Here is a 13,722-nt window from a genome sequence, read left to right on the forward strand (position 1 = left end):
ACATGTTGTCATGTCACTGCCCATTTTCCTATCCTGTGGTGTCTCGCCAGTAGCCAGAAAGTACGAGTGAAACACGAACTAGTCTGCTGCGGTGGTAGAGGCTTCCTCTAACCACATTTATTACCTCTAAAAATACAAAGTGGTTTTCTAAAAAGAGCTGGCTCCTGTTCTGTTCCAACTACGTCAGGTGAATTTGCAACTCATTGACAAAACTGTTTTCCTTGACATTTTTCCAAACTCCAACTGAACCCCTCAGTTTTGTACTGGCTGAACCCTGTGCCTTCCTTCATCTTTTTTTTTCTCATTTATGTATTGGCCAGATATTCATTGATATGTCTTGCGATTTCATTCCAGGTCTACATCAAATAAATATCATGCACCTAAGAAAGAAATTACTCTAAATCTTTGTTTACCGCTTGCAAAAAGAGTTATCTCACTCTCTTGGAACAAGATGAGTAAACCAAAGTTCATTAGCGGGTTAAATAACTGTCCATATACCTCTGAAAACAAAAATAAAAACAATCACTTTGTGAAAACATGTGGAGAGAATTTCGATCCAACTAATGTGAATAATTTAGCGGGCGAGGTGTAAATGATAAGTGTTGCTCTTCAGTTCCCTATCAAAACTCCTTTTAATTTGTATTCTGTTCCATTTAGTTGACAAAATGTACAAGTAATGAAAGTGTGACAGGAATTTAACATCAGGGCAACCTGGGAACTGAAATTGAATCTAATCTCTCTCTCTTCTCCTCCTCTCCTCTCCTCTCTCTCTCTCTCTCTCGTCTCTCACTTCTCTCTCTCTCTCTCCTCGTCTCCTCTCTCTCTCTCTCTCTCTCTCTCTCTCTCTCTCTCTCTCTCTCTCTCTCTCTCTCTCTCTCGCTCGTCCTCTCTCTCTCTCTCTCTGTCTCTCTCTCTTCTGTCTCTCTCTCGTCTCTGTCTCTCTCTCTGTCTCTGTCTCTGTCTCTCTCTGTCTCTCTCTCTCTCTCTCCTCACCACCAACTAATACATGTTCACATTTTATACTCTTGGTTTTTGAAAGTATGAATTTGGTTTTTGAAAATGTAATTGGAAAATGATTGGTACAAAAAAGATGTGTGTGTGTGTTAACAGTATGCAAATCAACAGACGGTCAACAGAGGTCAGCAGGCTCCATGGTGGTGTTGGTTAGGCTGCATGTGGTATGACTTTGAGCAGTGTTTGAAGGAAAACATTAGAAAAAAAAGGAACTGTGGGTAATTATTTTCCTTTCATTCCCCTGTTGTCCTTTTGAACTCTGAATATGGGCTTCCCTGTCATTTACATGAGGCTAAATGCTATTAAGTTCAGTATCTGTAGAAGTATGGACCTGCCCTGACCTATCCTCTTTACACAATTATTGGTAGACCAGCAGTAGTGCCTTAAACTTCTGTTCTGCTGGCCCGGTGCCAGGAGGTCCAGTTATGTCACCCATTAAACTGTCTTGATGTCTTTTTCAAACTAAATGTCTGGGGGGCTGTTTTATTACTTCTTTCTGTCATCTATCTTTTTAAGGAGACGTTCATCTGAAATGCATCAAAAATGCAGCCTGGCTATGTCGTCAATGATATTTATATTCAGCAGTGTTTCTCATTTACATAAAGCCTAGCTAATCAGCTTTTCACAACAACAGTGAGGTAATGTCTCGGCAGGTTTTCAGGGAGGCACAATTAAAAACATGTCCAATCCTATAAGAGGCAGCCGATCAATAAAGTCTAGGAATGGCAGACTTTTTATGTAACGTGTTTTGGCAAGGAGCTGTAAGGTTTTATTTGTTTTTCTTAAAGATTGCTCTCTTTTTAATGCCCAGGCCGTGGTTAAATAGTAGCCGCAATAAACAAGGAAGTAAAGATGATACATAGGCACATGCTTTTCTATGTGACAGTACAAAGTCAGAATATTTTTTAGAACTCAGTCACCTCCAGCTTGTCTGACTGTACTGCAAATCATTTCAAACAGACATTTAGGGAACTGTTGACTGTGTATGTGGAATTTAATTTCCAGTTTAATCCCAGCTGTTAGTCTGGATGCCTCAGAGAGTTATGGAGGTAGTCATCATAGTAAAGTGAACGGTCTCAGTGACACAGCACACTGTCTCTCAGATCATTGAGTGTGTGGTTGACAGGGGAGGGGCATGTCTTGAGGTAAGCAAAGGACTTTGGACATATTTACTTTTCTCCTGTGAGCCTTTTGACCAAGCTCTCCTCGTCAATCTTGTGCTGTCAAGGAGGGCAAGAGGTGGGAGCTCTCTCTCTCTCTCTCTCTCTCTCTCTCTCTCTCTCTCTCTCTCTCTCTCTCTCTCTCTCTCTCTCTCTCTCTCTCTCACTCTCTCTCTCTCTCTCTCTCTCTCTCTCTCTCTCTCTCTCTCTCTCTCTCTCTCTCTCTCTCTCTCTCTCTCTCTCTCTCTGGGGCCTGTGTACATAGGGACCACGGGGTCAGACCCTGGAAAGCTGTTGTGAAATCTGCACTGTATGTGTAGAGAGAGGTGGTGGGAGTTATTCTGTTAATCTACTCCCACATAGCTAGTGAGGTACTAACCTTCTTTGTCATGTACACTTGGTCTAGAGATAGTTTTTCTATGGGTCGAGTAAATCACAATCCTCCTCTCTTAACTCATAGCAACTTCATAGCTTCTCCAGTTCTTCAATCTCTCAGTTACAACCCCTTGTTGCCTCTGAAAGATAAACTGTCAGTTTGGGGGATTGACAGCTGAAGGGAAGATTTCACCAGCTGCAGAAAACTTTACATGTAGCTTCAGGGAAGGTAGGCGACGGAGGGGAGAAGACAGCAAGAAAAAGAAAAGAATGACCTCATCAGACCAAGTTTTTACATGTGTTCCCCCATCTGACACGCGTGTGTTTCTGATCTTGCCATTTTTCTGGAAGAGGAGAATGTTTCCTGTTTGAGCAGACTGGCGGGTTCACCTAGGAGTCGGGGGGTCGGGTTGCTCAGCCAACGTCTGGTTCTGTTGAAGCAGATTCCCCACATCTCCATCAAACGGCAGCTCTGTTTTGGCACGGCTCTGAAAACTGACCCTGGTGGTCAATGATGTCTGGGGGTATGTGGAAGAATTGAGGCTGCAACACTCCTTTGCTGCTCTCTTGTTCCCCCTCCAATTAGAAAGAAGCGATGGCTGTACTAGTATCTTGTTCATTTTGCGTCATTAATCTCAAGACACGAAGTTAGCTGCAGTTAAAACCCAATTTCCAATAGGACTTCTTGTATCTAAATCTCAAAGATACTTGAACGTTGATACAGAATATTTGTTTATCCTCTCATTTGTTTACATCTCCTTCTCCCCGCTGAGGTACAAGTTTCAACAGCATGCCCAAGCACACCTGGAGAATGAGTGCACAGATGTGCAGCAGTTCGTGTACACTTGTGTGTGTGTTTTCCTTCCTGTCAGAGTCTTTGATTGAACAGAGTAGCAGTGTGTTGAACAGGGTCGTCCCCGGACAAGAGCAGTAAGCAATCTTGTGTTGATGTTCTTCCACCTGAAATGTGATATAGTAGATGGGAGAGTGTGTGTGTGTGTGTGTCTGCCCTGCCATGTCCAGACTGGTTCCTGTCTTGCTAATAAAAGAGATCTCTTTTTAGTTTTGGATACTGATCTCTCCACACAAGTTTAAAGATCCCATTCACGGTTCACACTGCATTTGCCCTTTAATGTCTCACAGCAGGCCCTCAGTCTCAGGCCGTGATTCATGGAGTGACAGGTCTGCCTCTGGCCGCCACAAGAGCCCAGTCAGATGGGGTCCAAACACTGACAAAAACATGTTAGACTACTGCTTAGATAGATGCATGTAGTGCTATTCCCCTTCACATCTATAAAATGTAGACTTTTAATTCATATGACATCACATTAATTCACAAACATCTTTTGATTTTCTTCTTTGTCATTGCTAATTTCTTTCTGCTGAAAACAAGATATTGCTCCTCTTACATCAACTAACAATCTGGAAGTGTTTAAAGACCAGAACTGTTTTTTTTTTTGTTGACATTGTGGGCTTTCCTGCTTTGTCATATGAAGACGGCTGTGGTGCACATGAGAGTTTACTTGCAAAGCAACACAGTTCATTCCAAGAATGCTCACTTTAGAGAAGCACTTATTGTGATTCTAAATGCCTGATCGTAATCATTACCCCATCTTTACCAGGTGCATTTGATCTATTTTCCAAATTATTTATTTATTTGTTTGTTTTGTTTCAGTGTTTCCGGGCACTGTGCTGTAAAGGACCCCCGCCGCCAAGACCAGAGTATGATGTGGTGTGCATTGGCCTGACAGGTGCTGGAAAGACCAGTCTGCTCTCACGCCTCTGTAGTGAGGGCAGCGACGGTATTGTTCCTACAACAGGTATGTGCACGTAACGTTTAGATCAGTAGAAAAGTCAGCGTTTTTTTCAGAGTAAAGTGCTTGTACTTAAATAGAAGTGCACACTCTCCACAGATAATACCCATCTTCCTCCCTTCACACGTGTTCTTGAAAGCTTTCCAAGCTCCTGAAGTGCTTTCACATTTCAAGAACATGTTGTCCTCTGGATTAGAATCACAGATAGAAAATACTATCAAGGTATTACAGCTCTCCAATAGGGGGAAGCATGTCTTCAGTATGTCTTCCAAAGTCCCAGCGCCCATGCCAGAAAGGCTCTGCTGTGTCTCACCAGCCAATACACAGCTTCTTTCTTCTGCTCAAGTGGGAGGCTGGTGTTAAGTATGTCCAGAAGAGGAGGCTTTAGGGTTAGTACATCATTTTTTTGGTAGTCAACGCTGTGCTTTCCATATACGCATTGCAATCCCACAAGGACACTGACATTCCTTTTTCCTCCCCTGGCTTTGTCAGCAGTCAGCTTTGAGCTGTTGCAGAAGTCCCATTTTAGAGTTGGTCATTGTGCATTTCACCAGTAGAAGCTAAATATAAAGTAATTCCCAAATGTGCTGCCTGTAACTGTTGGTGTGTTTGTTTCTGTGGCAGGGGGAAGTTAAAGGGAGTCAACACCTGTCTGCGTTTGCCACTGAGTAGACTGTAAAGAGAAAATATGTTGATTACTTACCTTAGCAGAGAATTATTTTAGCACACTTCTCTGAAATGAGATTTAGCTGTCAGCACTGTCTACATCTGCCAACATCTACAGAGTGAAGATCGTTATGAACAATGAGGGGGAAGTCTCTTGTGGTTCCCCCCACTTCTTGACATTGTCATAATGTGCTTAAAAACCACATTGAGCAGTTAATTCAGATGTTATGAAAATCATAATCGGTTGTCGCATCTCTCCTCCTGTTTGTGATGTCTCCAGTAAATGAATTCCCACCAAAACAATTTAGTATAATTTGAACAACATCTCTTCCTTCATTGTTTTAAAAAAAAGTTTCCTAACTTATGCAACCGCAGAGAAAAAACATGTAATACATGTAACTAACTCTAACTCCAACATGGAACGAAACCCTTTTCTGTTTAAATGATCTTGTTTTGCTAACCCGGACCACACAGAGTTTGTTTTTTTTATTTTGTTTTTGCAACACAAATATGTTGTCAGTTCTCTGTGTGTTCACCAGCTGGTGGTTTGGAGGTACACCAAATATCCTGCGGGAAACTTAAAGATAAAGGGGATTTTTTAAAAGACGTTTTCTCACTATTGAAGTACAAGCATTCCTAAAAGTGATCGTCATCACTCTACACAATTTCATTGTCATTTCAGTGATGGATTTTCATTTTTTTCTCCCCTCAGGTTTTAGCATCAAAGCAGTGCCATTTCCAAATGCCATCTTGAATGTAAAAGAACTTGGAGGTAAGAGATGCATGCCCATCCTTAGTGTGTAAAGCTTTCAGAATTCAATTTGACAATTTCCTCTTTGGGCCCATGAAACCCACAGTGTGAGTCTGTGAATGAATCTGTATTCGGTCAATTATAACGAGCTAGGAATGACATTTTCTAGTGGTCCAACTTAGACGTTAGCAGGTTCATTGGTTACAGCCCCACACTATCTAAAACTGCATTAAAAACAAAATGAAACAAAACAGTAACCACCTTTTTATAATTTACTATAGATTATTTATTTGAAAGCGGTTATAAATGCAGCTTAACATGTTAGGATATATAAAAGATGTTTATTTTACATAATGATATCAAATCCCTATTAAGACTTTGTTACCTTATTTCAACAATTTTCATTAAAAAAAAATTCTAATTTTAGAACAGCTGCAACAGCATTGTGTGTGTGTCATCATGGCGAAATGTGGTGACACTTAGCATTTTTGAGTATTTATCCAGGTGACTATATGGTCAATGGACTTGTACTTATATAGCGCCTTTCTATCCTTCTGACTACTCAATTCGGGGTTCAGTGTCTTGCCCAAGGACATTTGGACATGCAGACAGGAGGAGCCGGGGATCAAACCGCCAATCTCTCGAATGGAAGACAACCCACTCTTCCTTTGAGTCCAAATTGTACAAGATACAATCAATTTTTTTACAGGTGTGTTGTTGTATCAAAATGAAGGAAGAGCTTGAAATTTGGTGTGAACTGAGCAAGGGGCCTGGCCCCCGTACTCTACGCTGTGGCCGGAAAACCGTACAAGATACAGTCACAATACTTGAGAGGTTTGTAGTTGAGATTAAAATGAATGCCGAAGTCACAGATGGGTGTGGTAAGAGCAAGGGCGCCGGAAGTTAGCTGGGATGGTTTGATCCACTCTTTGTAAAGCAACCACTTTGCTCAAAATCACACATCTTACTTACACAAATATTGAGATTCGCCATCTCTAAAACATGTTTTTCATTTACATGATAAAACTTGATATCATCTCATCTCTCAACATTAACTGTGAACAACAAGGACGCAAAAGCATGTTTGTTTTGACCTCCAGTAGCATCACACCTTTCGGTCAGAGACTGACATTTGTGTACAGACGTCAGACCTGTTAGTGTTTTTTGAAGTGACTGTACAATCTGCACACTGTTATTCCTGGAAATGTACCGCTCTCGAGGCAGCCGTTTAATAAGCACAGATGAGAGATCTTGAGGTGGAGATACGTAAACAGAACAAACGCAATGGGAGGCTTTCAGTCCTTAAAGGGAGTTGTGAAAGAGGGATAAGTCAGTGTCACTTCTCCCACGAGCAACTCAGTGACACAAGAAAACGTATTATTTTGCTGAGAGTTTAAATAATTCATGCTGTTTTCTGCGTACTATAGGCACATGACAGGTGCAGTACATGTTTTGAAGGCTCACCCATCCTAGCCTCCTGAAAAGATGAAAAACATACACACTCACACACTCACACACACACACACACACACACACACACACACACACACACACACACACACACACACACACACACACACACACACACACACACACAAAGAGGCACCGGGGGACCACCAACGAGGGTGCTACCAAATTTGGACAGAGCACATTAGGGGGTTTTCAAAAGAGTTTTTTCTGGATTGGTTCAAAGCCAGTCTGGTGAGACATTATTGTGGTTGAAAAAACACTGGTCCCACGGATGACACGTTTGATTTAGATAAGTTAGTATAGGCTGCCACCACAGCAAAGGATGATGAAATTTGTTCCCCCTCCCTGCCCCCCTGCTTTGACCCCTGCTCATTTTCTTGTAAATACAGGCAGCACAAGAAATTGAGCAATTTATGGTGCCATTTCGTTGTGGATGGGTTGGACAGGGTAAAAACAAGCACATGATGTCTTGACGCCCCTACTGATTACTATTGGGAGTACAGTATCAGATCTAGGTTTCTGTATGAGGTGAAGTGTTGATATGCAACCATTTGTGTTTGGCTGAATGAACGCGTACTCTTATTGCTACACATGTTAATGACGTAAATGTGGAGTCGGGAGAGTTGTTGCTCTTGCATAATGTTCCGGTCATTTTTCATAATAAGCCTTTTAGATCGTTTTCTGATTAAAGCAGCTCCTTTCCACACTGTTTGTAACTTGCTCAACTCTTCGCATTTCTGTCAGTATTCCCTTTTCTCACTCCCTTTCCCATGGCTTTAAACCAAGCAAACAGGCCTGGTTTAGTTCTATGTTATTTTGCACTGCATCAGTGATGCAGAACAATGTTACAAGATGTGACACACAGACACCAGTGTTCCTGACCCTGAAAAACTTGTTTTACACAATACCTTTGTGGCTTGTTTTCTTCACTCAGCCTTGACTAAGGCAAGGGAAGAAGCACTTGTTGAAAAGCGTGAAGAAGTGAAGCACTTCCCATGTATTTCCTTCCTGTCCCACCGGAAAGCCCATTGAATGTCAATGAGGTATTCTCCCTTTACAGTAAGAAATGTAAAGCAAGTTTAGCTTATGCAGGTGACCTTAAGTACCGGAGGTCGGAAAGACCATTTAAGGCACAAACACTTATAGAAATTAACTATTTGTCAGTATTTGCTCCTTTTGGCAGAGCAAGTAGAGTAGTTAAAACACATGAAATCCTTTCCCATAAAGCCCAAGTCTTCACATTTTTTACATGCAGTTATTCTATAATTGCTGTTTGCTTGGCAGTTGGAGCCTGATTTTTGCTCCAGCCATTTCATCTGAGAGAGGAAAGTGGCGTAAGTTGAATGGGATGAGGGTACATGGGGAAACAAGAAAGTGTTAAGGTCAACACCTTTGGCGTGCAGAGAAATCGTTCGTACACTTAAGAGCAGAGAGTGACTCTAACATGGCACTTGGAGCTGTCTTAGCAGCAGTTATTGAAATGTTGCAAGCTTTTAACCCATGTCAGAGTAGTTGACTGTGACCGGTATAGTTGCTAAGCCTGTTAATACATTTTTAACTCTCCTCGCCTGAAGTGTGCTGGGCCAGATTGTCATAAGCGCAAGCTGTCTTTTAAACCAGAGGCACAAAGCAGCTTATGTGCAGGCAACCCTGATGTATGGTGCTTGTAATGACTCAGACGAAGCTATACGTTTGTCTCATTCATTTATTTCTCATTAAGGTCCCTGCTGTCTTGTTTTCATTTGTTCTTCTTTGTATCCTCACCTCTGTTTTATGTTTTTCTTTCCTTCCCTACCATCCTGTCTTCTCTTTACCATTGCTTCCGGATTGTGCTATCATTTGTGCTAAATCTGTCTCTTTTTTGTCTCTCTTTCAATCTTCACCGCTGTCAGGCTCTCCTTGCTTATTGATTTAAACTCATTGTCTGTGATAAAGCACACTGCCCCACAGTCATATTATGCAGAACTTGTCTGTGTTATCATTCAGTGTGTTAACATGCTAGTTTTATACTTGTCATTATCAGCTGTCTGTATTGCCCTGATCCCTTAGATAAAATATAAGCAAGGAATCCGGTTCCCTTGATTGGAATAAAGGATGAAGAAAAACCAGCTAGATTTTTCAAACTGAAACTGGGTTTCCATGTGTGCATTCCATTTTTAAAAAGTATTGCTTTGACGACAATGTGGCAGGATGAAAGAACAAAATAATTTAACCCAAAGTCCAACTGAAGTTTAAAATGAAATAAAGTCTAAATATATCAGTTTACACAGCTGAACAGCGGACTATATGTAAAATAAGACACACATGCACACTAAAAGTCAAACTGTGTGGTCTCTCACTACAGAGTCTGTCCTCTGTCAGAGCAGTCAGTTCAAATGCTACAGAAAAAGAAAGAGATTCACATATCACTGATGCACTTAGACATGCGTCTACCTTAGAAATATGGTGGAGGGCATTAGAGAAATACAAGTAGGCAGAAAATCATCTTGTGGTCTTTCACTGCCACCTATCATTATACGGACTGTCACAGCAAGGCAATATCACCTGCAAGTCACCTAGTATTACTTACTTAGTTTGATGTGATCAGAAAACATAATCAAAAATCAAATCCCCAGATAGAATTGTGCATGTCTATTCTGAGATTGCCAGCATGAATTTATTTAACCAGTTGGTATCAACATTGTAAAAAGAGAGCTCTTTACTCATCTGAATATGTGCAATAAAGTCTTTTCAGTTGGTTGACTTTGCTAATTTTGTATCTGGTGTTCTTTAGTCCGTCAGACATTTGTTACCCAGCTGATGCCAGGTATAAGGATTAGGTGGGAAGGGCACCTCGGGGGACACAGGGAGAAATCGTGTGCGTGTGCGTGTGCGTGTGCGTGTGCGTGTGTGCGTGTGTGTGTGTGTGTGTGTGTGTGTGTGTGTGTGTGTGTGTGTGTGTGTGTGTGTGTGTGTGTGTGTGTGTGTGTGTGTGTGTGTGTGTGTGTGTGTGTGTGTGTGTGTGTGTGTGTGTGTGTGCGTGCGGTGTGACATGACGTCAAGTCTAGACAGGCCATTTCACAGTGCGCATTCATGTCACGCAATGACAGCTGATGAAGAAGTGGTCCTAATAATCACCACTGTTGAGGCTTTCAATATAAAAAAAGAGTGGTAGTGTTCATGTTTAAACACTTATTTGTCACCAGACTTTCCTATAATCTAGAAGACGAGATCATATATATATTGGGAAAATGTTTCCTCTTATGTGCCAATTCATAGTTTATGTGCTTTTATTTGTAGATGAGCTTGTGTGTGTGTGTGAGACTATTGATGAACATGTGATGCATGCACTATATGTAAGTGTGATTTGTGTTGAACTCTGCTGTTCTTGGTTTATATATGTAGAGTCCATCTTATCATTCATGATAAGAATGTCAACCATGTACACATACAGAGAACAACAAGAAGCAAGAACATCACAGAGCATTTACCAGTCTATGACCACCAACAGGCAAAGGAAGTATGTGAGCATGTCTCAGAGCAAAACCACTATACTGTAGTCATCACAGGCCCAATGTGGTTCTTATTACTATCAAAAAGGACCACAGTGTGTGTAACTTTGCCCAACAGGGAAACATTTCCTTTTCATTGAAAAAAAAACTTGACAAAAGTGAAATAATTTGTAGATCATCATTGGTTTTAAAGTAGATACTGGCAGTCGTAGACTGTACTAAGACATGCATGTAACTGATCTCTATTTGAGGCCCCATTAAATTACCCTATCTGATGTTGGGCTTGTTGTTGATAGTGTGTGAATGGTGCATCATAGATACTTTAGAGCAACCATTAATATTTTCAGAGTGCATTAACCACATTAACTTTGGAAGTTAAACGTATTCTGTTTTAACAATGCAGTTGCAAAGTTCTAGGGCGAGTGTGCGATGACATGGTGGACATACTCTACTGTAGTAAGTCAAACTTAATGTATGTAGCACATTTTCAACACAGGTTACAAAGTGCACTACAAAACAACGAAAACACAAATATCAAGTGCATACAAGAGAACATATGTACAAATATGTGCATCACACATACAACACGGGGCATACAGGAACTAGTCACCAGTCAGATACAGTATACTCCTGAAATGATTGAAAAACCAATGTGCACCAACAATGTGTACTTGATATAACATGGGCACAGCAGCCTGTGTGGGTCGGGTAAACTGAAATATAAATAGAAGGGTTGTGATGATGAATCATTACTTTCAAGCAGTCACATTACTTGTCTATAACCACAAAACAGTTGTCAGTCCCAGTGGCATGAAGAAAATGGCTCACCCAATGGAAATGATGGGTGACAAAGTGTGTCAGCCAAATTATTTACATACAGTAACATAAGTTATTGAATTAAAATATTAATAGGTGCCCAATTTCTGTACTTTTTTCAATTATGTGCATAAATGAAAGGAATTGATGTGTGCTGCAGACCAGGCCTCACACAGGAACTGTTTACTTAAAAACAGACACTGCTGAGACTGCAGGTTGATGGGTGTATCAACAGCTGAAGTGTTTTCCACCTCACTCCAGCTTCATCCCTAGCTCATTCCTCAATGAAGTAAGCTAACTTTTTTACAAGAGGCCCCCCTCACTAGTCCCAGCGCTCCTTCCCATCCCCGTATTGTAGCTGTTTTGTTCAGAGAAAAAACACTGTCTGTTTTTCGTTAGGGAGACTTCAAAGACTTTGCTTTCAGTGTTTCAACTTTCAAGAGTGAAAAAAGACCTGATTAGCAACATGTTTGCATTTTCTTCAAGGTAAAAGCTGGCAAAAAGCATGAATGATGGAGCAGAAATATATGAGTGTTGTTAAAGCTGACTATGAATCCAAAACCATACCTGCATCGCAACAGAAGCCTAATTTAGAACAAATGGAAATATAGAGAAGTAGATTTCAACAGTGTTGACTTATTTTTGACATGTAGACCATCACAAGCTGTTTGAATTTGCAGATGAGTTCAGAAACACGAGTCATTAATCACAACTGAATGACAATCTGAATTTAGACGGCTCTCTCCAGAAGACTATCTGCTTTTAATTTTTTGCAATGGAATTGCTTGCTTATGTTTTACTGGAAGTTTTGTTTTTTCATTCATAGCCACACTTTGGTAAAGAGAAAAGTAGCCGGATCAGTAAAACCCCATTGCCACTTGTGTTTGTGTAACCACTAGACATCTGCTATTCCCATTCTCTCCTCTTCCTGCATTATTGGCATCATGACTTCCAGAGAATCTTTATATCTTACTATTGTCTGTACTTTCACAACATGTTTTGAGTTTCACTTTCTGTCCCTTAACCCCCCAATCTCGCAATAGACTTTTGCTTAACAGGGACAATCAAATGCACCACAACAAAATGCATAGACTTGCATATAAACAGCTAGTGTCCTGCCCCACTTCTGGGCTAGCTTCTGTTTCATTTTTACAATGTCATTCTCTAGTCTCTGTGGGATTAAACATGATACTAGGTTTCTGATCATAACATGTGCTAAATAAGGTACGGTATAAAGTACCGTGCATTCTAAGCAAATAATTAATACTGCTACAGTGGCAACAATTATTTTCCATTATCGGCTAATATACAGATGTTTTTTTCATTAATTGACTAATTGTTTTGTCTTTAAATATCACAAACTGTGAAAACTTCTTTTAAAATTTCCTAAAGCCCAAGATGAAGTCTTAAAATAGCTCCTTTTTTCCAGAGCAACAGTCCAAGACCCAAACATGATCAGTTTACTGTCACATGTGACAAAGGAAAGCAGCACATCCTTAATAGTTAAAAGCTGGACCTAAGTAATATTTGTCATTTTTATTGAGAACTAACTTTACTTTTACAGTTAGTCGATTATTAAAGTAGTTGCTGATACATTTCTGTCGACTGATTAATTAGCTGCTCGTTTTAGCCCTAAAAACTGCGTATGGAGGTATAACTTAACATGAATTGAAAGGTATATGAAAGCTTACTGTCTGACAACAGAAAAAAAAAACTTAAGAAATATTTTATGAACAGGGAAAGTTGGCTGCATCAGTAATGAGGGGTAGCACTGGTAAGTGTTTCACATTACAGTGGCCTATAGCAGTTGGCTGTGCATATGCAATAAATTATCAAATGTCTACAAAGCATAGCACATCTGCAATCCTTGCGATTCAGGCCTCCCAGATCTCAAAACATGCATACATGTTAAACATTCATATGTTGTATGCAGTACATTGAATAAGTAATTACACTCCTTGTTTCTGCTTGTCTTCATTTGCTACAGAGGGTTGGACAGATCTTGCTTGGTGTTGATTGAGTGAGAGAGAGAGAGGGAGGAAGGGATGGGTGGGCTGGGCCAGGTGTTTTCCTCAGATCAGATTTCTGGCCATTTGATCCCATAGAGGGTTTCTCTCTGACGTCACAGACTAACATTATATACTTGTGTTTTCTGCAGTGTAATG

At 40.6% G+C, this 13,722-nt stretch overlaps 1 protein-coding gene across 1 annotated transcript in view; it reads left to right on the forward strand.

Moving 5' to 3' along the window:
* The window catches only part of LOC310946286 (ADP-ribosylation factor-like protein 15), a 96,700-nt gene that overhangs the window by 34,913 nt on the left and 48,065 nt on the right, over positions 1–13,722 (forward strand). Inside the window, exons 2-3 of the mRNA XM_083912725.1 lie at positions 4,225–4,369; positions 5,742–5,801. Coding sequence (XP_083768851.1) covers positions 4,225–4,369; positions 5,742–5,801 — 205 coding nt within the window. The remainder of the gene's footprint in view (positions 1–4,224; positions 4,370–5,741; positions 5,802–13,722) is intronic.

This window comes from Echiichthys vipera (assembly GCF_963691815.1).
Source record: "Echiichthys vipera genome assembly, chromosome: 4".
Lineage (NCBI taxonomy): Eukaryota > Metazoa > Chordata > Actinopteri > Perciformes > Trachinidae > Echiichthys > Echiichthys vipera.